The 26,248-nt window shown below is 40.0% G+C and overlaps 1 protein-coding gene across 3 annotated transcripts in view; it reads left to right on the top strand.

Moving 5' to 3' along the window:
- Positions 1-26,248, top strand: part of SRGAP1 (SLIT-ROBO Rho GTPase activating protein 1) — a 255,508-nt gene that overhangs the window by 109,757 nt on the left and 119,503 nt on the right. For all 3 annotated transcript variants that reach the window (XM_024576286.4, XM_053921213.2, XM_053921214.2), the window contains exons 2-3: positions 6,876-7,071; positions 12,474-12,636. In XM_024576286.4, the coding sequence (XP_024432054.2) occupies positions 6,876-7,071; positions 12,474-12,636 (359 nt within the window). The remainder of the gene's footprint in view (positions 1-6,875; positions 7,072-12,473; positions 12,637-26,248) is intronic.

The following is a 26,248-nucleotide window of genomic DNA, read 5'->3' as shown; positions in this document are numbered from 1 at the left end:
CATCTGATTTCATATGTGTCCGTGTCATTTAGTTTGCGAAAGTGATCAGTGATACCATAAATTCAAAAGTAGAAAAGGACTTTCGGGACTTACGTTTTCCATGAGGCACCACCTGGAAGTTACATTATGTTCAGCCACCCCAAACTTCCTTCCCCAGAGCCTAACTCTTTCGGGCCCAGGTACCAGAAATGTCATTTTTAGTTTAAGGAGCTGTATTTTCATTTCCCCAAATCGCATAGTCCTCCAAATCCTACATAGCTTTTAAAGGCAGTGCAGGGCCACCCCCCTGTAAAGCTATTACTGATGATGACCCCAGTTGCCCATGCCCTTTCCTTTTCTAAAAGTCCTTTAGCTTGTGCAGTTGGTACCATCAAATGTGGAACTTTTTCTTTTTTCGTGACACATTTTATGACAATCGGCTAATACAGTGCTTTACATAATGGGAAAGTGTTTTCATATCTCATCCCATGGAAGCCTCCCACAGCCTTTGGAAGCAGAATACGGCAGGTAGGGTTAGTGACGTTTTGCAGTTTAGAAACGTGAGTTCCACAAAGGTAGTTAGTTACTCCTCCAAGGTTATACTTCTAACTGAAACTGGTGCCCTGATACTGTGTGTTCCATCCCACATTTGCTTTGTGCGTAAGTCTTGTCTTTGGCTCAAGCCTGCTAACTCTTCAAAGACCTTTTCTGATGGGAAGTCCACATTTCAGATTCCACCTAGGAGACACCGAGATACCAGTTCACTCATGTCCTAGAGGAGGGAGCGTTATCCTATAGGTGAGCCACATTTCTAACTTTAGACTCTTTTTAGTGGTCATTAAAAAAAAGTAAAAAGAACAGATGAACAGGTGAAATTAATTTCAATAGTATCTTTTATAAAACCCAGTATGTCTAAAAATTTTAATTCCGATATGAATTGACCATGGTACCCCCCCACAACCCATACCTCTCATTGCTCTTTGACATTCACACATGAATACCCTGAAGGTCACTAGCCCTGTTTCCATTGCCTGTCTCCTCTCTGAGGATGGGGCTCCTGACTTTCAGTTGGTTATTTACAGCTACTAGTAGGGAGTCTGGCACAAGGAAACATTCAGTAAATATTTTTCAGATGAAAACCTACTGATACTAGTAATAAGAACATCTTCATCTGTTTCTTAGTGGTTTTCAGATTACATAATGCTTTTCATTTATATCTCTCATTTAAGTCTCACCAGTCCTCATGAGTTTACAAGATGAAACTTTGGGAGGTTAAGTGATTTTACACATGTCACATGACTTGTAACAGGTGGCACTGTAGCTCCAACCTGGGTCCTTCCTGATACTGCCAAATTCTTGTGCACGGTGCAGCAGAAGCCTAAGTCTGGGGTTCAGATTTCTAGAGAAAGGAAATCATGCCGTTTTCTTATTCAGTCCATTCACTGAAGAAAAGTCAGAGCTCACTTTTATGAACTTTTATTTTTGTTCCAAATTTCTACCTTAAGGAACATATTTCACAAAAGTTTGTGCCTGGTGTTCAGCTACTCGGTGGCTATAAGATTGTATGTGTTTTCGTAGGAGCAAAGAGCATGTGAGCAATTGATGGAACCAGTTAGAGTTTCACTGGGTTCTTCTTAAAGACAGTCCAGTGGTTCTCATCTGTCTGTTGGGAAAACGTCTTATGTCCTTCGGGTAAAGGTACTGATACATCCAAACAGAATGTGGACTTTTTTTTTTGATACCATAAGGAACATCTGACCAAACAAGACTATGAGATAATTGAGATGATCTGTGATGCTTTCAAATGTTGTGGTTTTATTTGCTAATCATGAGTGTCGTATCTAATCTATCAATTTTGTGTTCTAGTCCTGGGCATTCAGTAACACATTAGAGAAACAGGCCAGTCCGGATTCAGTCTTTCCATGAAATATGCCTTATTCTGTGGCCTCACTAAATTTATTTTAAGAGTTAGGATTACCCTTTACCAGAGCAATAGTGAGAAATGCCTTCGTTTCTTCCTTTCCTAGGCAATTCCATTTTGTTTGGTAAGTATTAGTCAGTAGAATTTTATAGCATAGAGGAACTAAAGGGTTTTTTGTTTGTGTTTTTTTTTACAAATTAATTGAGTAGTTTGAAAGCATGCTTTTTGTGTATTATTATGTTGGATTATTGATGTTGATTCATTCTCTGGTAGAATAGAAATGAATTAATAGCCATTTTTTAAAAAGTAAATTTTAGCGCTGTTAAAAAGGCCATTATTATTATTTAGTTGAATGGCTCCAACACCATTCTATTTCATATTATTCAGGTTTTTTCCTCTTTTAGATAGAAGTTCCTATTCCAGATATACATTGCTTATTAATGCATGATTTGCAAATACTTTCTCCCATTGTACGGGTTGTATTTCACCTTCTTGGTGGTTGCAGCTGTATATCTTATAACTAATCTTTCAGGGCGTTATGTTTTCCAAGCTTGTCCACGGTCTGGATCAGCTCCTCTCTCCATAGCTTCCTGGTGCATTCCTTCATCATAGCACTGAGCTCAGTGCATTGTATTATCAAATTGGGACTTGCCTTTCCTGCTAAAGGAAGGTGCGTCTTACAAATTTTTGTAACTCCCGTGCCTAAGACTCTGCCTAATACAAAATAAGAGCACAACAATGGCTCGGTGAGCTAAATTAATAAGAAGCTTGAGTCTGGCGAAATGATGCGAGTCAATGCTAATCCAAGAGAGCTACCTGATAGGAAGGGGCCTGAAAGAGTTTCCTTGATGAATCTGCAAGAGGGAAGGAAACAGTAATTCCTTGTACAGCAGTAGGCTCACCGTTTTCCTAGAACTCACCCCTTAGTGTGATGTTTTCGTCTGTCCCAGCCCTAACGTTTCTGTGGTGCCGGGGCTAACAGTGGTGCTGCGCTCTGCGGCCCCTGTGGCCCCATCGTGAGGACTGATGGTGTGGGGCCCAGAGTACTTCGGACTGCTTTCATATGTCCTGCGCAGCGGACCAAAATTTCTATGAACAAGCATTGAATTCACTCATTTATTTAAAAACCTTTAAAATTTTTCAGTGGTATATTAGGTTGGCTCAAACCTAGCGAGGTCATGTTAATGAAGCCGCACCGCACGTGCAGGAAGATGACCTGCTGTATTGCAGCTCCTTGTGGCTCTGATGCGATGTGAGGAACCCGAAGGTTCTCTCTTCCTGGCAAGACATTTCTTATGGTAGTACTTTAATATTGATTTTTTCCCTGATGGTCTTTTTTTTAATGATCTTTTCCTCATTTCTCCTAAACTTTTCTAAATTAAGTATGTAATCAGATGGATTCTCCCTCTCCAGATTTTGGAGCATATTTTATTTCCCTCAGCAACACTCTAGGTTCTGTCCCTCCACATTTTCAGTATCGCAAATGCTGCCAGTGTATTATTTTGATTAGAAAATTACAGATACCATGAAGTAACAGTTACTCCCTGCAAAAGGAAGATGAGGTTTTAACTGTTTAAATACAGTCTTCTTTCTCAGGATCCCCTAGTTCTTGATTTTGAACCCTGATGGAAGTAAGCAACAGACTATTCAATTAAGACTGAAGAAGGAAGCCATTTAATTTTTGTGTAATTTTGATGAGATTTGTACTCTCAGAGGCTTCTCTTTTTTTAATATATTTTATTGATTATGCTATTACAGTTATCCCAATTTTCCCTCTTTACCCCTCTTCTCCTGGTACCCCCATTCCTTCCAGCAATCCCCTCCCCTTGTTTGTGTCCATGGTCATGCATGTAAGTTATTTGTCTTCTCCATTTCCTATGTTGTTCTAACATCCCCCTGTCTATTTTGTACCTACCAATTTATAGTTTTTAATCCTTGTACCTTTTCCCCCATTCTCCCCCTTCCCCCACTCAGCTGATAACCTTCCAGATGATCTCCATATCTATGATTCTGTTCCTGTTCTGATTATTTGCTTAGTTTGTTTTTTAGATTCAGTTGTTAATAGTTGAGAATTTGTTGCCATTTTAATGTTCATAGTTTTGACCTTTTTCTTATATAGTTCCCTTTAACACTTTATATAATAATGGCTTTGTGATGATGAACTCCTTTAGCTTTAACTTGTATTGGAAGCATTTTATCTGCCCTTCCATTCTAAATGATAGCTTTGTGGGATAGAGTAATCTAGGATGTAGGTCCTTGCTTTTCATCACTTTGAATATTCTTGCCAATCCTTTCTTGCCTGCAAAGTTTCTTTTGAGAAATCAGCTGACAGTCTTATGGGAACTCCTTTGTAGGTAACTCTCTGCTTTTCCCTTTCTGCTTTTAAGATTCCCTCTTTATCTTTCACCTTTGGCATTTTAATTATGATGTGTCTTGGTGTGTTCCTCTTTGGGTCCAACTTGTTTGGGACTCTCTGTGTTTCCTGGACTTGTATGTCTATTTCATTCACCAAATTAGGGAAGTTTTCTTTCACTATGTTTTCAAGTAAGTTTTCAATTTCTTGTTCTTCCTCTTCTTCTTCTTCTGGCACCCCTATGATTCAGATGTTGGTACATTTGGAGATGTCCCAGAGGCTCCTTATTCTGTCCTCATTTTTTTTTAATTCTTGTTTATTCTTGCTGTTCTGATTGAATGCTTTTTTCTTCCTTATGTTCCAAATCATTGATTTCATTCTCACCTTCATCCACTCCACTGTTGGTTCCCTGTAGATGTTTTTTTTATTTCATGTGTATTTACCTATACCTCCATAATGACCAGAAATCCCACTTTTATTTCTTATTTGGCATAGGGCCGCTTAAACAACATACACGCACACCAGAGAAAACTAGCTGACAGCCTAAGCCGACTGATTTATTTTCTCTCAGCACAGCAAGAAGTGCTAAAATTACTAAACCTTGAAAGACTTACTAGGATTCCTGAATGAGAAATACTCCCACCCTTGATTTTTTTTCTTTAAAACAAAAATAGTTCTGTATTCATGGGTGAAAGAGTTTGGCAGACACGATTATAATAATGTTGCATTGAAAAACACTTACTTTGATTGACTAAAAACCAGATGCTGTTCATGGTAGTTAAAAACCTATAATAATGTCCTCATTCATGTGTTTACCACACTTCTGTGAGATTTATAATAGGATCCCCCAAACTAAAAGTGGAGAAACTGAGAGAGGACACTTGAAAAATACTCTCCTATCTTCTGCCAAGGTTCCCCTGAAACGGTTCTGCTTGGAACATAACCTTCTTGAGGGCAGAGACCTTGTTTTACAGTTACTGTAAATCTTCTTTGTCAGGATACAAACCTGGCCCACTATAGGTGCTCAGAACATGGTGTATGCATGGAAGGTGGGCAGAAATGTTTTGTTAATCTGCCCTGGCTGGTGTGGCTCAGTGGACTGAGTGCCAGCCTGCGAATCAAGGGGTTGCTGGTTCGATTCCCAGTTGGGTTACATGCCTGGGTTGCGGGCCAGGTCCCCAGTAGGAGGTGGGTAGGAGGCAGCCACACATTGATGTTTCTCTCCCTCTCTTTTTCCCTCCCTTCCCCTCTCTAAACAATAAATAAATAAATAAAAATCTTTGGGGAAAAAAAGGTTTTATTAATCTAACCAACAGACCTGGGTTAGAGGTCATGGGGGGATGCCATTTACTAGCTGAAGTCTGTAGGTAAAATTATTTAATCTCCTTAAACCTCAGTTTCTTATTTGTAAAATGGGGGTATACTAGTACTTAACTTCAATAAGGTGTAGAATAGTAAGTATTTGATTATTATTAGAGATTACTAAATTCAGCAAATTTCCTGCTGCCTCTTCAGAACTTGACCACCATGCTGTTAGTGAGTTTGATTAAAACATGGGCAAGTGTATGCATATATTTATATCATCAGTTCAGTCATTCTTTATTGCAAAACAATAGAAATTGAGGAGATGTTATTTGGATACTGATTTCTATTAACTCCACTGAATTAGATTCAGCCCTCACTTTTCGGGATTATGCACTGGAAAAAATGAAATAAAGAGGTTTTTCCAATATGAATGTTCTTGTCTTTGGAGGTTAGCCCTGGATCTCAGAACAAAAACAAATCAGTAGTCATTAGTTACTGTATCTCATTTTCCAAAACACATGTTTCATTGTTACAATCTTCTACAGATAGTTTTGCATGATAACTTCTGCTTTTGTTCTTTTTGCTAAATCACGAAATGACTAACCTTTGTATTCCTGATGTATTAAAATTGTCAAAAGATTCATTTTAGGATTATGTGTCAATAAGGCTGTTAGTTTGAACAATGCGTAACAGTGAAGAGCCCTTGATGAACACAATAGTAAAGTGGAATCCGAGGATTGCCCCATTATGAGTGGATTTTTGGATGTAGGAAGGAATTATTTTTAGGCACAGCATCCCTACAAACCCTGAAGCTATGTGTTTTACAAACTAGAAATTTATGCACTAAATAAAAATTACCAGATGTCAGTGTCCGTATGTGCCAACTGGCAAATACGCGGTGGTTCCGAGTCTGGAAGAAGTGATGCTCACTTCTTTGCCACTCAAACGCAATGGGTAGTTGAGGTGAAATGCTGTTGAAAAAATTACAATGTACTCGGCTACCCAGAGATGTCACATGTTACAAATTGTTATCTGAAAGGCTTTAATTTTTTCCCTCATGACTCCATGAATGTTTGTGGCATTGCAAATGTAACCCATGTTTCCGTTCTAATTTATTACATTCTTTCCAGCGGCTTGTCTCATTCTCTTAAAGTGTCAGCAGACACCTTATTTAGAGAGCCAACCTGGACACAGCAGTCTCGTAAAGGTCCAATACAGAGCTAATGTATAGTAGGGCTCACGGCCGTGCCCTCGCACATGCCAGCACGCCTCTGTAATTTCCGTGCGATCGTCCAATGGATTCTCTTCTCTCCTTAGAAATTCGAGCTCAACTGGTAGAACAACAAAAATGCCTGGAGCAGCAAACGGAGATGCGAGTTCAGCTCCTGCAGGACCTGCAAGATTTCTTCCGGAAGAAAGCCGAGATTGAGACGGAATATTCTCGGAACCTAGAGAAGTTAGCAGAAAGGTTCATGGCGAAAACAAGAAGCACTAAGGATCATCAGCAGTACAAGTAAGAGAGACTTGACTCAGATTCACCTTTCCAAGGCAATATCCTCCTTTTTCACTACCTTTTTTTGGTTTTAGAACTTTCCATTTTTGTCTCATAAGCTATTGATTGGCATGTCCCCATAGATAAAAGCAGCCATCTCCATTTATGAGCATCAGTTTATCACATTTTAAGTTAATAGTATTCTCTTCACACTTTTCTCTTTTCAATAAATACATATTTGTGAGTAACTTTATATTCAAGGAGATCATAAAGTTTATATTTATAAACTTTTTTTAACATTAAAATTTTTTTAATTTAATGAATTTTAGAGAGAGAGAGAGAGATCAGAAGGGAGAGAGCGAGAAACATTGATTTGTTCCACTTATTTAGGCATTCTTCGGTTGCTTCTTGTACGTGACCGGAGTGGAGATCAAACCCACAGCCTTGGCGTGTCAGGTCAGCACTCCAATTGAGCTGCCCGGCCAGTGCATCAACTTCTTGATTACAGAAAACCAGGAGTTGGTATCTAGCACAGGTATATGTTTGAATGGGCAGATGTTAAACAGCTGATTGTTCAAGCAGAGACCTCAGGATTTCTGCAGTGATTTTATATGGAAAAAAGCAGGAAGAGTTGCTTGAGTTTAGTACCTTCCTCCCCCATCATGCTTATGGTCATTGCAGTTGAGACTGACTTAAACAAGGGTCTTTGGTAAAATGCTTATGATGGAGTGTAATGAAACCTTATGTTAATTATACTTCATTTGTTAAAAAAAATACCTGCACAATTTTCTGATAATGAAATTTAAAATAAATTCTAGAGACAAAAAGAGGTTAAGTGTGCAGACAAGTCCAATAGCGTACACAGGTGCTACGACAGGGGTGAGCGCAGCGTGTCGTGGGCCGACCTGACAGAGAGCCAGCCCACAGTGAAGGTGGGAAGGGAAGGTCAAGGACAGGTCCTGGGAGAAGTAAGATTTCTCCAGGTCATGGGGGCCTGAAGATCTTACTCAACAATTTGGATTCCATCCTGAGGGCATGAGAAGCCTTTGGGGAGTTCTAAGCAGCAGGATGACCAGTTGAGACCTGCATTTTAAAATGATGACGAAGACCCTAGATAAGATGTGCACTGCCCGGCACTGTCATCGAGAGAGGGAGCCCGTACAGGGGCTTGTGCAACACGGTGGGAACTAGCAGCACTGCAGGTGGAAGTGGACTGGTTTAGGAGATACTAGAAAGGCAGCGCGGTCGTTCATTTCTGCGAATGCAGTGGGCTGGGTAATCTGAAAAACACTTCTGCTGCAAAACTCCCGGAAATTCTGACTCAAGTACAGTAGACATTCTTTTAAATATATAACTGAACTCATAGGAAAGTAAGGGAAATTTCCAAGGATGAGAAAAGGAAGAGGGAACTGAAAACCAAATTGGCAGCTATATCCACTCTTTAGTCCCACGTGGGAACAGAAGATTAGGGCTGGGCAAGGTAAAGAGCTGGCCTGTTGGATTTCCCACCATCAACCCTATCATATTGCACCCCAACCTAACATCAGGACCCATGGAACTACTATTTCAGTGAAATGATAAAACAGAAAACCATCCACCCACCCACACTGGACAACAACAAGGAGGCCTGTGTACTCAGCCCGGCTCCATATTGGAGGGGGATTTAGAGATACCTGTCTTTGCCTTCACTGTTGGCTTTGTAGGGGGCAGGAACTATCCTTGGGGTTCTTCTACAGAAGCGAATGCAAAACTACTCTGCATAGGGAATACCTTTTTAAAATCCTCACCTGAGGATATGTTATTGAGAGAGAGAAACATCAATGTGAGAGAGAAACACCAATACGCACCCCAATCAGGGATTGAACCCACAACGTTTGGTACGTGGGATGATGCTCCAACCAACTGAGCCACCCAGCCAGCCCCCCACCCACTCTTTTTCCTATGACTTTAACTTCTAACATTGGTCCAGTAGAGAAATAAACCTTAGTGATGATTTCCAGAGTGAACAAATGTTAAATGTACAGACAGAGACTGGAGCTAGGAAGAGGAGACTGGAGCCAGCACTGTATTCCCATTTATAATAACTGTTCCTTTTTAAAGTGATTGCAAATAAGAAGACAGTTCATTCATCATTTCAGTAAATACTTTTGAATGTCACCTTCTGTGTTCTGTACTCGGTAACTGGCTGTGAACTGAAAATATGCACAGGCCTGTGCGCCTTAGTCTAGTCCCTTAGTGGATAGTTGCCACTTTCTGTTTCTCTGGGTTTATTCACCAGTTTTCTTCAAAAGGTAAGCAACTTGGGATTTTCTTTGACCTGAATACGTTTATTATTGAATATGGTTCTGGAGATAGATGGATAATAAGTCTCCAGAAAGGACAAACCAGGATTAGGAAAAAACTCAAAGGCTTTATTAAACAGTCAGACAGGTAATCACTTTATAATACATGTAAGTCAAACCATTATGCCGTACACCTTAAACTGATACAGAGGTGTATGTCAATTATATCGCAAAAAAAACTTGGGGGTGGAGAGTCAGACAGACCCCGTTTGAATACTGACTCTGCAGTGCGCCTTTCATAAAGTTACTTAACCTCTCCGAGCCTTTGTTTCCTAACTTGCACAATGAGACTATGACCATTAAATGGGAAACTTGACAGCATTCTTGATGTGATTGATAGCTGGCATGGGGTCTACACACAGTATTTCTTCTGCTCTTCACAAACACATATTAAATCTTCAGCTGTAACTTTACCAGTCATTTAAGCTGGACTTTTAGAGTCTAGCTCTTACTTAGTTTGTAGAGGCTTATGGTATAGAACAACCCTTGACATAACATTGCCACTTCATAGTGTAAAGCAAAGGGTTGGATCAGCCTCCCTGGACTCAAAGACTCCCTGACACCCCAGTTCTGGGAATCTATCCAAAGAAACCCAAAACACTGATTTGAAAGAATATATACATCCCTATGCTCATTGCAGCATTATTTAGAATAGCCAAGTTGTGGCTATTCTAAATGTGCCCAAAGGCTCATCAGTAGACTTGTGGATCAAAACACTGTGGTATAGCCCTGGCTGGTGTGGCTCAGCAGATTGAGTGTCGGCCTGCAAACCAAAAAATGGTGGAACATTTACACAATAGAATACTATGCAGCAGAAGGAAAGAAGAACCTCCTATCCTTTGCAACAGCAGGGATGGAGCTGGAGATTATTGTGCTAAGTGAAAATAAGCCAGGCAGTTGAAGACGAATACCATAGGATCTCACTTAAATGTACAATCTAATGAACAAAATAAACTGACAAACAAAATAGAAGCAGAGGTACGGATACATGGAACAGACAACGGTGTGGTGATAATCAGGGAGAATGGGGTGCGGTAGGTGGAGGTGGGCAAAGGGGGGATAAATGGAGATGGAAAGAGACTTTGCTTTGGGTGAAGTAAATGGGCGCACAATGCAATGTGCAGATGATGTTTTGTTCACTTGTACACTTGAAACCTGTATGGGTTTGTCAACCAATGTCACCCCAATAAATTCAGTTAAAAAAACATAATGAGAAAAAAAAAGAACCTCTGGCACTAGCTTTGGTGTTCAGGAAATCACTGAGTCTTGCTAAGCTCAGTTCTGTCGTTGATGGAAGGGACGTAAAGAATCTCTGCCTTAAATGGTAGAGTCAGTGTGTGGAGACTTTAGACCAGCCTCTGGATAAAAAGACCTAGCTTTATATAGCACTTACTATGGATCTAAGGCATTTAGGCTAGCATTTTTAAATGTATTAACTTAAATAATCCTCATAATAATCTTATGAAAGAAGTACTATTATTTTATCCATTCTGCAAATGAAGTAATGGAGACAGAGAAATTAAATAATTGGGCCAAGATCATGTAGCTAGTAAGTGGTATATTGATATGTATTCCATCCTCTTGACCTGTGACCTGCTTCTTATAGTAAGTGCTCAGTAAATGGTAGCTGCTATTACTATTAGTACTAATTACTACCACCATTGTTATTAAGGCAATGACAAGTATTTGTTCAATGAATGAAATAACAATTAATGCTTAGTGTGGGCAGTGCACTCGGGAAACAAAGTATGAAATGTTCTCCAAGACTTCACAGGCCATTCCAACGTAAAGGATATACGTAGAAGTTACTATAATAAGATAACATTTACCTCTTGGGCTGGGTGGATAGAGAATGTGAGTGGAAAGGCTCTGTTGTCTGCCTAGAACCACTGCCCTTTGCCTGAGTGCTCCAAGGGAAAAATGGGGTTCTCCAGGTGGAGGCAGTGATTCTTAGTGTGCCAGCTGGGACAGCAGGCAGCTTCCCTCAGGGGTACAAGTGCTAAGCCTCTAGATCAGGGGTTTCTTCCCCTACACCCATTCTCACCTCTATCCTCTACTTCCTCTTTTTTTCCAGACAGGGTTTTGACTTAATGCAGTGTTAAATCCTGATTCTGAGGGACTTACTGGCAGAAAGATCCCACTTACTGATTTCTTTCCTAATTTAATTAATATTCAGAGTTAAAAATGATCATGAAAAATAGGAGGACAGCATGTTTCATAAAATGGCACTTGTGTTTCTTAGGATAAACATTCTATTCCATTTTGCCATTTCACAGTTAGATTTTAATGTCAGAACAAATAAACACATAAAAATTCTACCTTGACTTTTTTTTTAAAGTAGTAACAGCCCAATTGGTCACTGATTTTGTTCAGGGTTTTTCTTTAAGATTTTTTTACAAGTCTTTTTTGTAGTTTGTTTACTTTTAGCTTTACTATCTAGAATAACAAGGAGCAGTCAGAAAGCTAAAATAGTTTAATGGGTTTAAACGGGACATGTAGCAAGTTATAAGCCAGCAAACTTCTTGGTTCTATTCAGAGGCCTTGAGACAGTGCTTTAAAGTTCCGATTCTTTGGGGAAGGCTGGGGGTTATGTATCAGGGGATTAATAAATAGCCCTCAAATTTATGTTCCGTGGCAAGCATACCTAGCCAAATCTCTTTCCCAGCAACCGACTGGGCATTCAAAACAGACTTTGTGTGCAGAGGCAAACCACAGTCTGTCTGTGAGACAGCAGTCTATAGATTTGTATGTGAACGTGAACTGCTTTCTTCAGTGGAGTGTTTAAAGCTGAAACTGCCTGAGTACTCTGTATGGTAGGGCCCCGTGGCCCTTGTCTGGAGAATGGGTGTTCTTGGTCCACGTTTTTTCTTTCAAGCCTGGGAAATTGCTGGTTCTCTTCCATCACAGCCTAGAAGGCTGTTCCTCTGGCTGTTGGGTAGCCTGGTGTGAGCAATACCCAGAGTAGAAAGAATAGCAATAAAACTAGTCTCCTGTGGCTGTTAGTTTGCTTTTGTGTCTTCCCTCAGCTGATTGGGGCAACTTGGAAATTGATGTTAATTCTGTCTTTCTTCACTTTCTTAGGAAAGACCAGAACTTGTTGTCTCCAGTGAACTGCTGGTATTTGCTCCTGAACCAAGTGAGGAGAGAAAGCAAAGACCATGCAACCTTGAGTGACATCTATCTGAACAATGTGATTATGAGGTTCATGCAGATAAGCGAGGATTCCACCAGGATGTTTAAAAAGGTACCCTCCATCAATCCTGCCATACTGTGCTTTCCCATAACTGCTCTGCCTGTAACCATGACTGAGAAGGGGCTCGTGCCTTGGTTGCTTAATTGGACTCAATAAATACTAGGTTAAAAAGGAATTAATATTTTAATTAAAAGTGAAGCCTGCACAAGCATACTTATAGAGTTAAACCACTGAGTCTGTGACCTAAGCAATGTGAGCAAACTTTGGAAATGAGAGGTGTCTACCAATTGCACCTCTGACCTTATGAATAGGCTGCCTGAAGTTATGAAAAAAACAGACCAGAAGGAAAAATTCATTTCTCTGTTTGGGGCTCACGCCTGATCAGAGACTTGTGAAGAACAAGATAACCAGATGTGCTGCTCTCTCGGGAAAATGTTATCACACAGTCTCTTCTTACTCCCACCAGACCAGCCGCGGAGGCGGTGAGAGAGTGACATGGAGAAAATTCCACAGGCACAGAAAAGTCTGTCCTTCACATACCAGAGAGCTTGCTCCGTCCCAAATGCATTTATTGTTCCAAGGAAGAAGAAACTGAGCTTTTAAGCCTTCTTATCGTTGTTACTAGTCTTAGCCAGCTCTCATCAATTTTTTGTTGTTTGAACATTTTTGTTGAGAATAATAACAAAATTGGACCATTTCCTGAGTAGAGAATGAGGCTACTTGCCCAGTTAGAATGGCTTTCAGTTTTTGTTTGTAGGACAAGGGTTCTCCCCACCCCCACCTCAGCTTTGTACTAGTGGTGGTTGGTGCCTACACCAGTATCTGTACCTCTGTTAAGTAAGTAATTATTAGTTTCATAAAGTGGGAAAAAGCCCAGCTTGTGGATTAATGACATATTTATGTTTCAAAGGGGCCCCTTAAAACAAAGACATGGCGTTAAGCAGGCCAGCTGGAAAACTTCTTAGTCATGTTTGATGTATCCATACTAGATTTGATTTCTGACCTAGAAATGGGATTCAGCAAACTCCAAGCCATCATTTTGCTCTAGTAAATAGGTGGAAGAAATGTTTCAAACAATGGAGAAATGTTATAAACTTAGAACTAAGGCCCTAGCCATATGGGCTCAGTTGGTTGGAGCATCATCCCATATACCGAAAGGTTGCAGGTTCAATCCCCAGTCAGGGCACGTGTGGGAGACAACTGATCGATGTTTCTCCCTCTCTCATTTTCTCTCTCTCTCTCTCTCTCTCTCTCTCTCTCTCTCTCTCTCCCTCCCCCATCAATAAACATACCCTTGATTAAGGATTAAAAAAATTAGAACTAAGAGCATATTAATTAACAAGAAAATAAATATAGGAATATACTATGTATCTTTAACGTAGAAATGGAAAAAATAGTTTAGACTGAGCCATGAAAGTGAAGTAGGTTTCTCATACATCAGCCCTTTCAGCCAAGACCTTATTTGGTCAGTTGTTTGATTTTGATTTTGTTTTTAAGCATCTTCTGTGAGCAGGAGATGGGGTTAGGTCTTGGAGAGGCCATATAGCTGAAGAAAAACTAGTCCTGTGTTCAAGGAGGTAACAGTTTGTCCAGATCTGCATGGCACTATGCTTGCCAGTCATGGGGGTGTTGGCAACCATTCAGCCAGGGCCTCTGGGACAAGCACCTCAACTAACTGAGTTTATTTATTTATCCATTTAACAAAACATCTTTAAAAAGCCTGGCTGCAGAAGCAGAGTCAAAAGGCATGTCCCTGCCTGCAGGGGACTCACTACGATAATTAACAGTTGCCATGATGCAGAACTGTGGGAGCTTGAAGGAAATTCTTCACAGGAAAGGCAACACTAGTAGTGGGATCTGTAGGAGAAGGGCGTGGTCATCAGACAGACAAGGACGAAGACCTGTTCTAGAGAAAGCAAGAGCGTGGCATGTTCAGGGAGAGGAAGGAGTTTGATGCGACTGGACCAAGGGTCGTATGGGCATTAGGAATGGGATGTGAGGCTAGAAAGGACGGTCATATAAAAAGGGACTTTGTATGTCTTGCTGTTACAATTTATATTTTGTAAATCAAAGTTGAGGGCTTGACAAAGTTGATGGAAACCTAGAGCTGAGAGCCAAATGGATTTGGATTTGAATGCCAGCTCTTCTGTTTATTTGCTTTATGACCTTTGGAGAGGATTCAGGAGATTCAGGAGAGCGCTGTTCACTCTCTAAGGGAGCGAGGAGGGGAGGACTGGGCAGAGGGAGAAGCTCTGGAACTGGGATGGCCCTTGGGGTTGTCTCATATTCAGGCAAAGGACCTCGTCTTTGTTTTGCAGTCATTGGATTTGAGCTGCCCTAGGGGAGGGGCTGAGTAATCTTGGGGTGAAGCAGCTCCCTTTCGTGGAGAGTAATTCTCAGAGAGGGATCAGCTGTGAGTTCAACAGTCAGCGACCTGTATTCCCAGTGGTTGGAATGAGTTCCTGGCTGTTGAAGAAAAGGTCTGCAGAACATGTAATAAATACACACACACACACACACACACACACGCTTTCTTGCTTGCTCCCTAGAAGTTTCTTCTTATCCAGATCTAATGGGACTCAAAAGATTCACAGTCCTTGGAAACTGCCAATTTGTAGAGGACTCCTGGTTACTTTGGCGTTTAGTGGGTGAACGGTCTTCTCCTGACCATTGCTGACCACTGGAAAGTTAGCAGTCATTACAATTATAGGTATCAAATTCTACCTTCCTCAAGCAAACCCAGCAGACTATGCACCCCACGTCTCTATGTATATTATGGCTGGAAAAAGAAAGAGCAGGAGAGGCAGAGGGCAAAAGGGAAAGAACAGAGGTTATTGAAAAGCCAGGTTGGCCCATTAGGACACACCTGTGATCTAAAAGAACAGGAAGCCAGAGCCCACATCTACCCAGTCCTAAGGTCTTCAGGTCCCTTTGGATGACAGAGCAAGACTAGTCTTTTCTGATTTATTATTATTATTATTATTATTCATCAACGTTCCTCTTTTCCAGTTCTTCTTCCAGTGTATGGTTCTCTCAGAATGGAAAGAAATGGTCAGGGCCAGGCTGAAGTGACGTTTAGAGCTGCTCTGGAGCCCTTAGTGAGCATACTGCTGTTGTTCTTAGGAAAGGATTTTAAGACTTCCTCATTTCCCAGAAATACTCTGGTCTTTATGGAGACCCAGAGAGATGCTGGGTGCTTGACAGACTCAGCCTCTTACACAGCTGTATCTTGCTTAGATCGGTCCGTCATAGAGAATACTTTACCAAGCTGTTGTGTCAAATAAAGAGTTTGGAGCGGATAACTCTAAGAATGTGTTTGTAACCAAATGGATATCGTAATCAAGTAGACACATAGTTCTACGCTTAGGTATAGGGAACAGCTTCAAGACTTAAGTTTTTGTCACATCGGAGCCAGTTACAGAAATAGCTGCATCCACTTGACAGAAAGTTTTCAACAGGTAGAAAAGGTGAAGGTTTTTAAAAACAAAAATAATACCCAATTATTTAAATTTGATTATTTCGGATTTAGACCTTTAGAGTTTAAAGGAAGCCTGTTGGTCACAATAACATAGTGATTCGTCTTTTAGTCTCTGAAGTGAGATATTGTGGGTGTAAATCGTAGCTTTGCTACTGTTCGTAGCTATGTGGACTTGAAAGTGTTCAATATTTGTGAACTTCTTAGGCCTCAGCTACCACATGTGTAAAGTAGACTAATAACCTATCTCAAATAATTGCACGGAGGATTCATAAGTCATACATGGAAAGCCACTTAGCCCAGTGTCTGGACTTAGTAAGTCCTAACTTTGAGCTATTGTCTTTATATTTATCTATATTGTATACACTTTCTCCACACACCAGCGATAATCTTGTAATGTGAAATTACATTAGACTTTATCCTAAATGTGTCCTCAGTCTCAGGAGAATATCTGTCACAACTGTGATAATCACATCCAGATCATCACGAGCTATTTGTATGTCACTTACTATGAACCCGTAATTTGTATTCCAACCCATACCTGTAAGTGGACTCTGAAAAATGCCCTCCTCATAGCATCCTTGCTTGAAACTGAGTTAAAATTTCGGTCCTTATATTTCAGCTATTAGTTGGATATCAGAGAATAACAAATGCCTGTCTTGGTCAACCCCCAGTGCCCTGCAGTTCCCCCAAAGCTGTTTCTCATGGGGAGCCTTAACTTAGAGGCGTCACTGATTTCTTTGTTCATTCAACAGTGATAGCTGTTCAGCTCCAGACCCTTTGTTATGTAGAAACAATGTAAGCATGGCTAGAGGAGGATTCTGCTTTTGCACTAAGATCTGCTTTGCCATTGTAGAAGGTCAGAAATCAGAGACTCCTTGTACATATGGGTTCCCTTTATTATCAGTTCTCATTCCTCTCCCCCAAACCAAGGTTTTATGGGGTGACTCCTGCCCCATTTCCCAGCCCTGCGCCTGGAGTGGTGAGACCTCGATGCCTTCTTTCCATGACTCATGCTGAGAGAGAGTGTTCTGCATCTGTTTGGTGCCGTAGCCAGAAAACGTGCAGTTCGTGTGCTATACACACACACAAAGTAATTAGTGTCAGCAGCCACAGTCGCAGGAAAGACCCCAGCCAGCTTGCCGTAATCACTTTATTTACGCACCTTATCACATGATCTTATTTACCAGTTTTGAGAATGTTAATGGAAGTGTGTACTTTAGAGAGACTACCATAACAGGACAGCATTTGAACATGTTCAATTATCTCTGTGTTTTAAATTATCTTGAAGTCTGTCATTTCCCCATGGATTGTTTTAAAATTACTGTTTTTTCTTTCCTTGGTTTGCATAAATATGTGCACAAGTATAATTGATTTTGTTTCTTTACCAGTAAGAATGACATCTCTGGGCTACCACTTACTGAATTTTCACTGTGCACCGAGCACTGTGCTCTGCATTGCTCGCATGTTACCTCTCACATTTCATAGCTGCCTAGTGAACGGGTATTATAATCCGCATTTCAAGGATAAGGAAGCAAAAGGCTCAGGCTGACTCATACCGTAGTCTTGTCTTCGCCCATAGGTCTTAGGTAGTTACGATGACTCTTGATGTCCTTTTTGGTGGTAACTGGAGATGTTACTCAATGCATAGGTTGAATTTCTGAGAATTGGGACACTGGTTCTTGGCCCTATTTATTTCTTATGAAAATCCTGAAGAACAGTAGTTCTGGATAAAGCAGCAAAATCAGTCAGTCATCTGCGTTGTAGGTTAAAGGCAGTGATTCAAAGTAGCACAGACTGGCCCCAAGCCACCGAGAATTACCCCACTTTGGCATAAATGCCACAGGTTATCAGATTCAGACTCACAGGAATTAAATTAACCCACTTTGGTATTATTGATTGTGTGGCCTGATTTGAAAGGAAGGATGACAGGTTACTAGGAAGATTTGGAAATTTGTAGTTATTTTTTTATTTTGATCAAAACTGATCATATTCTACTTAAATATCCCAATATGAAAGAAAACAAAGACATTTCATGGGGGGGAAATACTGTGTTTCCAATGAGATCATTTAAAGTAAGTTAATAATCAGACAGGTGCTTTAATATAAGTTAGTGAAACATGCGAGTCTCCAATAGGTCCCTAAGGCTCTAACCCTGCTTTGAGGGAAAGGTCCATACACTTTGAAAACTACTAATCTATATATGAAAGAAAAAGAGCCTACCTCTTTTTTAAAGTAAAAATACATATTCATCGCGGAAATTTAGAAAACTAAAAAATATAAAAATGAAAATAAGAATTACTCATATAAACACTACCTACTATAAATATTTTGGGCTATCCATGTTTAGTATTTATATGAGAAACATGTATGTGTAGTATACAAACATACCTCTATGTGTATTTTACAGAATTGAGATTTCATTGCATATGGCTCAGGAACCAGCCCTTTCATGTAAAATGTTGTTTCCATGTCTGGAAACAGCCTTTTAAAACAGGGTACGGCCTGCTTCTGTAGTGCTTTACTGTCTGCACGGCCACGTTGTTATTCTGTTGTTTGGACATGTAAATCTCTCTCACAGCTGTGCTTTTTTTAGCACCACATCCCTTGAAGGAGAATTATTAGGTCAAAGGGTGGCATTAGAATTTCATGCTTTTGATGAAATTCTTATTCTTACCTTTTGCCTTTCTGGAGTAAAGATGGCCACGGCTGTGATTTACCACTGAGTATCTATCCTTTGAAAAATAAAGTGACTATTTTATTAGCAAAAAGCTACGACATGTGATTTAGTACGCTGATGCAACAGTAGTAAATAATATAACAGGAGGAACTTTTTCAAAGCATTTTAGTGCAGTGCAGCAGAAGAATTAAATGGTGGCCTCGAGAGACAGCTTAATTATTGATGGGGCCTGGAAAAATAAGTGGGAATAGTGCAAGCTAACACTACTAGCTGGTTCTCTTGAGTTTTATAAATCAAAACCACACTCATTTCTTACAATGATATAGGATTTTGGAATATTTTAGGAAATGTTTTCGATGTGTATTTATAAATTACTTATCAGGATGGCTGGCACTTAGTAAGTGCTTAATAGAGAGCAGTCGTTGGTGCTGCTGAGGGAGAACAGGACACGCGTGGCCTGCCGGGGGTGAATGCAGCTGGCGAGTTACTGGGTAAGAGCGTGCACCATCGGTTCAGAAACTGTATTAGACTTTTCAAGAGGACGCTAAACAGATGATACATGTGTGTCGCCTTGGAAAGTGATAGAATTTTTAAAGATCTGATGTCAGCTAAACTGGACATTTTGTCATGCAGCGTGATATGGTGGTACCAGCACTCGTGTGAGTAGTTAAGCCCACAGTTGTATTGAGAATAGTTGTTGAAAAGCACTTGAAACTTATATATGGTTAAAAAAAAAATCTGGAGGTGTATGGACCAAAATTATTTTAAATGGATATCTCTTCGTTTAATTTTCTTCTGTTTATTTATCTGTAATTTCTGATTTTTTACAGTGAACCTATGGTATAAGACACATAAGAAAACAATTATTTATTGTAAATTAAAAACTTAAAGAAACTTGGCTCAGAGTATACCCGTCAGTGTCTACTGTAAAGAAGTGGGGAAACCACACCCATTAACTGATTCAGCCCCAGCTGCTGCTTATTAATGGAGAATTAGCCTGTTCTCCAAGTACACTTGAAAAATATGCTTTGCATATAGTGTTAGGATTATTCAAACAAAAAAACATGAACCCAGGGAACTTCTGAGTAACATGGCAGCTTTCACACGGGCCCCAACTGCCTTATCTCCTAAGTTGTCTTTGAAACGACTAATCAAATATAGAAGTGGGAAGAACTGGAACAATCCTTTTAACTTCAAGCAGATTCCACTACTCCTTTGCTCACTCTATTGGCTCCTACTTCACTCTGAGTGAAAGTCTGTACCCTGCCTCCTTTTCTTTTTTATGCCGTTTGAAGTACCCAATGAGTTCCTGGGGCATCCTGATAACCAGAGTTTTGAACTCTGCATCTGATAGGTTGCTTATCTCCATTTCATTTAGTTCTTTTTCTGGAGTTTTGGTCTGTTCTTTCATTTGGGCCCTATTTCTTTGTCTCCTCATTTTGGCAGCCTCCCTTATGTTTGTTTCTGTGTATTAGATAGACCCGATTTGACTCCCCGTCTTAGTGGCGTGGCCTATTGTAGAAAAGCGCACCTGTTAACTTGTATGGGGCAGAGCCTTAGGTAATGCCAGGCCAGGGCAACCTGTGTCACTGCTCTGTTGCTAAGTGTGGGGGAGGGCTCGCAGAGGGGACAATGCCGCAACCTGCCTTCTAGAGGTTTGCCCAGGAGGAATCTGTCTCTTGGCACTGCACTTTCTCCCCATATGCCACTGGGGCCCTTCCAACTGTTGCCCTGGTGCTGAATCCCAGAGGGGGTGGGTCTGCGTGACTCCTAAGTCTGTTGTGGGCCCTTTAAGAGGAGTCTCTTGAGAATCCTGCAGTTTCTTCTGCTGCCCCCAACCCCTACTGGTTTTTACAGCCAGAAGTTATGGAACTTCTTCCTTATGCTGGAACCCAGGGTCGGGTGGTCTGGACTGGGGCTGGGATCCCTTGCTCCCAAGGTAACCCTGCTGACTTTTATCCACCACATTTGAATATGGGACTGCACATTCCCATCTCTGCACCACTCTGTATCTCCCTATCTCTGTCCTACTCCATGTTTCCAGGCCTCTCCGCCTCTCTGCTTTCTCCACGCCTCTCTGTGTCTCTGCCCCCCCTACCCATCTGGATGAATGTGGCTTCTTTAAATCTTTGGTTGGTCAGAGTTCCACACAGCTCAGTTTTCTGACAATTCTGGGTAGTATTTGTTTTGTAGTCTACCTGTATTTTTTGCTATGCTGTAGCTGTGCGTGGAGGCAAGGTGTGTGACATATTCTGTGTTTACTTATTGTTTATCCTCGTTCTGTTTCCCCTCAAATTCGAAGTAAGTTCCCGAGGGAAAAGACCTTGTATTGTACACTGAAACCGTGACTGGCACAGAGTAGATGCTCAGTAAATATTTATTGAATGAATAAATAATGAATACTTACACCTATATTAGAAACCAGAGATGAGTGTGATCCGCATAACAGAAAGTTCAAGGCATTTTAGCAAGATCCAGTATTGATTGACAAGTCTGGATTTAAGCAACACTATCACATACAGTCTACTTCCCAAGAGAGAGAAGTCAGAAAAGATGGGTCCCAGGAAACCCAAAAGTACTAGGGAGATTACAGAGAAGGTGAAGATTTACAAAGCAACTCTACAAAGTTATTTTTAACTCGTGGACTCACCCATGAGGTGTTCAGGTTCAGGTCTGATCTTTAGCAGTACACCTACCAATGACAATGAGACCTGAACTAAGGGATAGACCATTGCATGGGTTCCAGATGGGCCACTGGGTGGTAACACGCAAGACAGATCAAAATAGTGCTCTGATAGTGTTGGAACAGACCTGACACTGAAACCACAACCATCGAAGGCTGCCCAGAATTTGCATCCTGAATCTAACCAGGTTGATTTCCTGATAAAACAAAAAAAATCAAATTCTACATATGGTTTAAACAAGACCCAGATTCTCATAACATAATGTTCAAAACATCCAGAATACAATCCAAGATTACTCAGCATACAAAGAACCAGGAAAATCTCAACTCATATGGGAAAAGAGAATCAACAGATACCAATTCTGAATGACACAAACGTTGGAATTCTCTAACAAAGCCTTTTATTTATTTTATTGTTGACACCATCACAGATGTCATCCAAGAAGTAAGGGCAAGCACTCTTGAAATGAATGGGGAGATAGAAAACTCTCAGCAAAGAAATAGAAGATGTAAACAAATGGAAATTTTAAAACTGAAAAATATAATAATCAAAATGAAAAAACCTCACTTAAATGGGTTCAGTAGCAGACTGAAAATAACAGAAGGAAGAGTCTCATTAATTTCTGTTCATTTTGAAAACAGAAAAATAGAAATTATCCAATCTGAGCAACAGAGAGGAAAAAAATATTGAAATAATAATAATTAGTGCCTCAGTAACCTGTGGGACAATACCCAAAGGTCTGACATCCATGTCCGCAGAGTCTCTGAAGGAGAGGAAGAGGAGAGTAGGTGTGTACAGAAAAAAATATTTGAAAAAAATTATTGCAAGAAAACTCCCCAGTTTTGGCAAATGAGATAAGCCTACATATTCAGGAATATCAGCAAAACCCAAACTACGTGAACTCAAAGAAGTCCATGCCCAGACACATTATAATCACACTGAAAATTAAGGATAAAGAAAAAATACTGAAAACAGAGGAAAATTGATACGTTAGTTGTGGGAGGACAGCAATTGGATGAGTGTGGATTTATCTACCCACCAAATGTCAGTAGCACCTTACCGATCGTGACAATCAAAAATGTCTTTAGATATTAACAAATATTCCCTTGGGGGGAGGGAATTGGCCCTAGCTGAGAACTGTTGATTCAGATTGAGTCCTCTATTCTCCTAAACAGCTTTTTAAAAAGAAATATTCCAGTTTGATTTTGTTTTCAATCTCATGGTTTACAACTCTAGAGTAAATTAACAAGGTTCGAGTAGGTTATAAAGCACCCAGACCCTACCTTGCCATTAAGAGGAGTAAAAAAATATCATTTGGTACCAGGTTTATTTAGGTTCAGTTATTTATTGGGTTGGCCAAAAAGTCCATTTAGCTTTTTCCATAAAATAAAAAACATATTTTTCATTTTCACCAATAACTTTATTGATTTGGATATTTCGAGTATGTCAGCTATCTCCTGCATGGTAGAAAGTTCATTGTTCTCAATTAGTGTCTCAAGTTGATCGCTACCAACTACAACTGTCTGCCTGGCCGAGGAGCACCTCCCAGGAAGACATCTCCAGCATGAAACATTGCAAATCACTTTTGACATGTTCGATCAGTAACAGCACCTTCTCCATACACTGCACAGATTTTTTTTTGTATTTCAATTTCTTGAAATAATAAAGCATAATAAGCCAAAAATGTTGCTTATTTTCTTCCAGCTTCAATATTAAAATGGCTACACAAAAATTCACCAATTTTGTTTTTTTTTAAATGCATGCTGATATGACAGCTGTCACAATACAATGTAACAGAATTGTTTTGAATGACATTAAAGACAACTAAATGGTACTAGAGCCATCTTACAGAAAAAAACAAATCTTTGGCTAACCCAATATAAATGATCAGGACTTAATAAACCAAAAAGAGCCATATATACCACTGAATTTTTACCCACTCTTCTCATCCAAGAAGGAACTTTCAGTCTTACAAAAAGAACTGTTAAGGAGAGAACATTCCTACCATATGTCTGGGTGTCTGCATTTGAGATCAAAGTTTAAAGCAACCTGAGAACAGCATCCAGGTTGCTAGCCAGCATTGCTTGCCAGTTGAAGGCTATGTTTGATTCCACATGGCAGGATTCTGAAAGATTTTCAGCACCTGCAATAAATGGCATATTAAGCAATACCACACATATGGCAAACATTTGAATTAAGGAATAACAACCCAAAAATATGCAGTTGTAATGAGATACTGAATATCATTACAGATTGATTGATCTTAGTACCTTTTAAATCTCAATCAAAGAAAAAATATTATTTCATTATTAGATAAGTAGTTAAACAGAAACAGATATTTTACTGACTAAATGTCAGATCAACATAGAAACTTACAAAAATAAAAAAATGTTTAAAGATTATTTTTAAAGATTTTTATCTGTTTATTTTTAGAGAGGGAAAGAGAAGAAGAAAAGGAGGGAGAGAAACATGAATGTGTGGTTACGCCTCATGCACCCCCCACCGAGGACCTGGCCCACAACCCAGGCATGTGCCCTAGACTGGGAATCGAACTGGCAACCCTTTGGTTCTCAGGCTAGCACTCAATCCACTGAGCCACACCAGCCAGGGCTAAAAATAGAAAAATTTTAACATGGCATATATGAGTTATTTAAATTGAGAGGAAACAGTAATATTCAATAATTGATAGTAAATAAATACATGTACCATTTTTACTTTTTAAAATTTGATAGTTTCAGTTGAACAGAGAATCATAATTGGCCAATGCCCTGGCTGTAATAAACATACCCATAAAAATTTCCTCCCTCTAGCTCTAAAGATGGAGATTGCAAGGGTCAACTAAAACAATTATCTTTTATTATTTAGCAGCATCTTATAATTCCACTGAAGAGTCATGCCAAATCCATTGTAACTTTGTTTTCTTCCCTTTTCATTTTTTTCCTGAGCCTTACTGAGATCAGCTTTCTTTTCCAAAACAGATTAAACATTCTATTTCATTATTCATTCAACAAACCTTTATTGATTATCATTATGTGACAGGCATATACTATAATGAGTGCTAAGGTCACAAAAGTGAGTAAGACACAAATCCTTAATTGGTAACCAGAGGAGCTTATAATTAAGGAAGTGATTAAAAGAAAGGAACTGCAGAGGTCAAAACTACATTATAAACTGGTAACCGCTCTTACAAATACAAGACCTAAGAGCACAGAGGACTGAGGAAGGCATACCACCTAGGAAAATGGAGAAAGGCTTCATGAGAGAGTTGCATTTGATTAGAGTCTTAAAACTTTGCAGAGGAATGAGGAGGTGTGTATTCTTTTATACAGAGAGATTGCGAAGAAAAGGGCTTGGAGTTCTGAGAACATGAGCGTAGGTGGGGGTCTTCGTAGCCCCACCTGCTCACCTTGTAACAGTGGAGAGTTGTAAAGACATATTAGAGCGAGCACCTCAGTTACACAGCTGGCTGGGGGCAGGAGTGGAGCCTGAAGCCTGGTGAACCGTACAAGGTAGGATAACAGCTATCTGAGATCCAGAAAGGCAGGTTGGGGAGGTAGGGCAAGAATTCTGATCCTCAGCTTGAGGAACTAGTATCTTGTCATCTAAGCAATGAAGGAAGCCAAGAGAGATTTTTCAGCAGGGATATGGCATAATCAGCCTTGTTTTTCTAAAGCATTGTGAAGAGGAAATTGGATTGGGAAGAAATTCGTCCGGAGGAACTGGATGAGGAAGCTGTTGCATTAGTAACCTGGGTGATTATTTTCCTCTATTGTGAATGGTGGTCAGAGAGTAGTTCCATACTTGTAATGATATTGCCTTCAAAAGTTTTCACCCATGCAGATTAAGAATAAATCAAATGTTTATTGGTCTCCTATGAAAGGTCTTTTGGCAGTTTAAAACCAGAACAGTGCTATTTAGTCCATCCTAATCAGATTTTCTTAAGGCTCCTACTCCTTTTGCTGATGGCTGTTTAGGTTATTGGAAAAAGAAGAATGTAACAATGATGCCGAGATTCTTGGGTTTACAGTAACTGTGCAGACGGGTTTGGACTGTTTCCACAAAACAGGGCAGTTGCCAGTGACTGCGAGTCCCTGGGAGGTGCGTCTTGCCTCCTGATCCTCCCAAGAGCTTAGCTCCACCCCTTGAAGTGTAAAGAAAGTGCCCTTTTAATACTTCTAGCTACCACTATGAGCAGTTGTCTGGGAAGCAAGGAGAATTCTCTCATTTCTTTAAACCGTGTCACATGAGGAATAGTTGAAGTTTCTGGGAGTATTTAGGACAGAGAAAGTAAGCCTTAGCTAGGATAGAATAGGTCTTCAAATATTTGAAGACCTGTCTTATAGAAGATGGTTTAGATTAACTAGCTGTGTCAGTCTACAAGATCAGCCAGGAAGACCTAACACTTACTTGCCGTCTGAAGTCAGCCAGGGCTAGCTCAGAATCAGGGTCCTGCTTGGTTGTAGCTTTGCATTGTTCTCTGGAATGGGCTTTACCTTCCTTGGTATAGTACCTCATATACAATTAAGTATTCCATAAATGGAGTCTTGAATTATACTGAAGTGACTACCTTAGGCACCTGATTTGAAAGTTGATACAAATAGGCTATTACAGCAGTATTTGGAAAAACAAAGGGTGATTTTGTGTGATGAAACAAGAGTATGACTTACCCCATGGGAATTATTTTTCTATTCCTTAGGCTACCTTTACTTAAATCCATTGTTAATTCTATAGACCAATTAACCAGTTCTGAGGTGGTGCTATTAGTATTAGGCTAAATGTAGATCTTTAAAGGAAGTTTCTTAATTAGGTTAAGTTCTTGGCAAG

Source organism: Desmodus rotundus, chromosome 3 (genome assembly GCF_022682495.2).
Source record: "Desmodus rotundus isolate HL8 chromosome 3, HLdesRot8A.1, whole genome shotgun sequence".
Taxonomy (NCBI): domain Eukaryota; kingdom Metazoa; phylum Chordata; class Mammalia; order Chiroptera; family Phyllostomidae; genus Desmodus; species Desmodus rotundus.
Note: the sequence above shows the minus strand (reverse complement) of the source record. Positions and strands in the feature narration are given on the sequence as shown.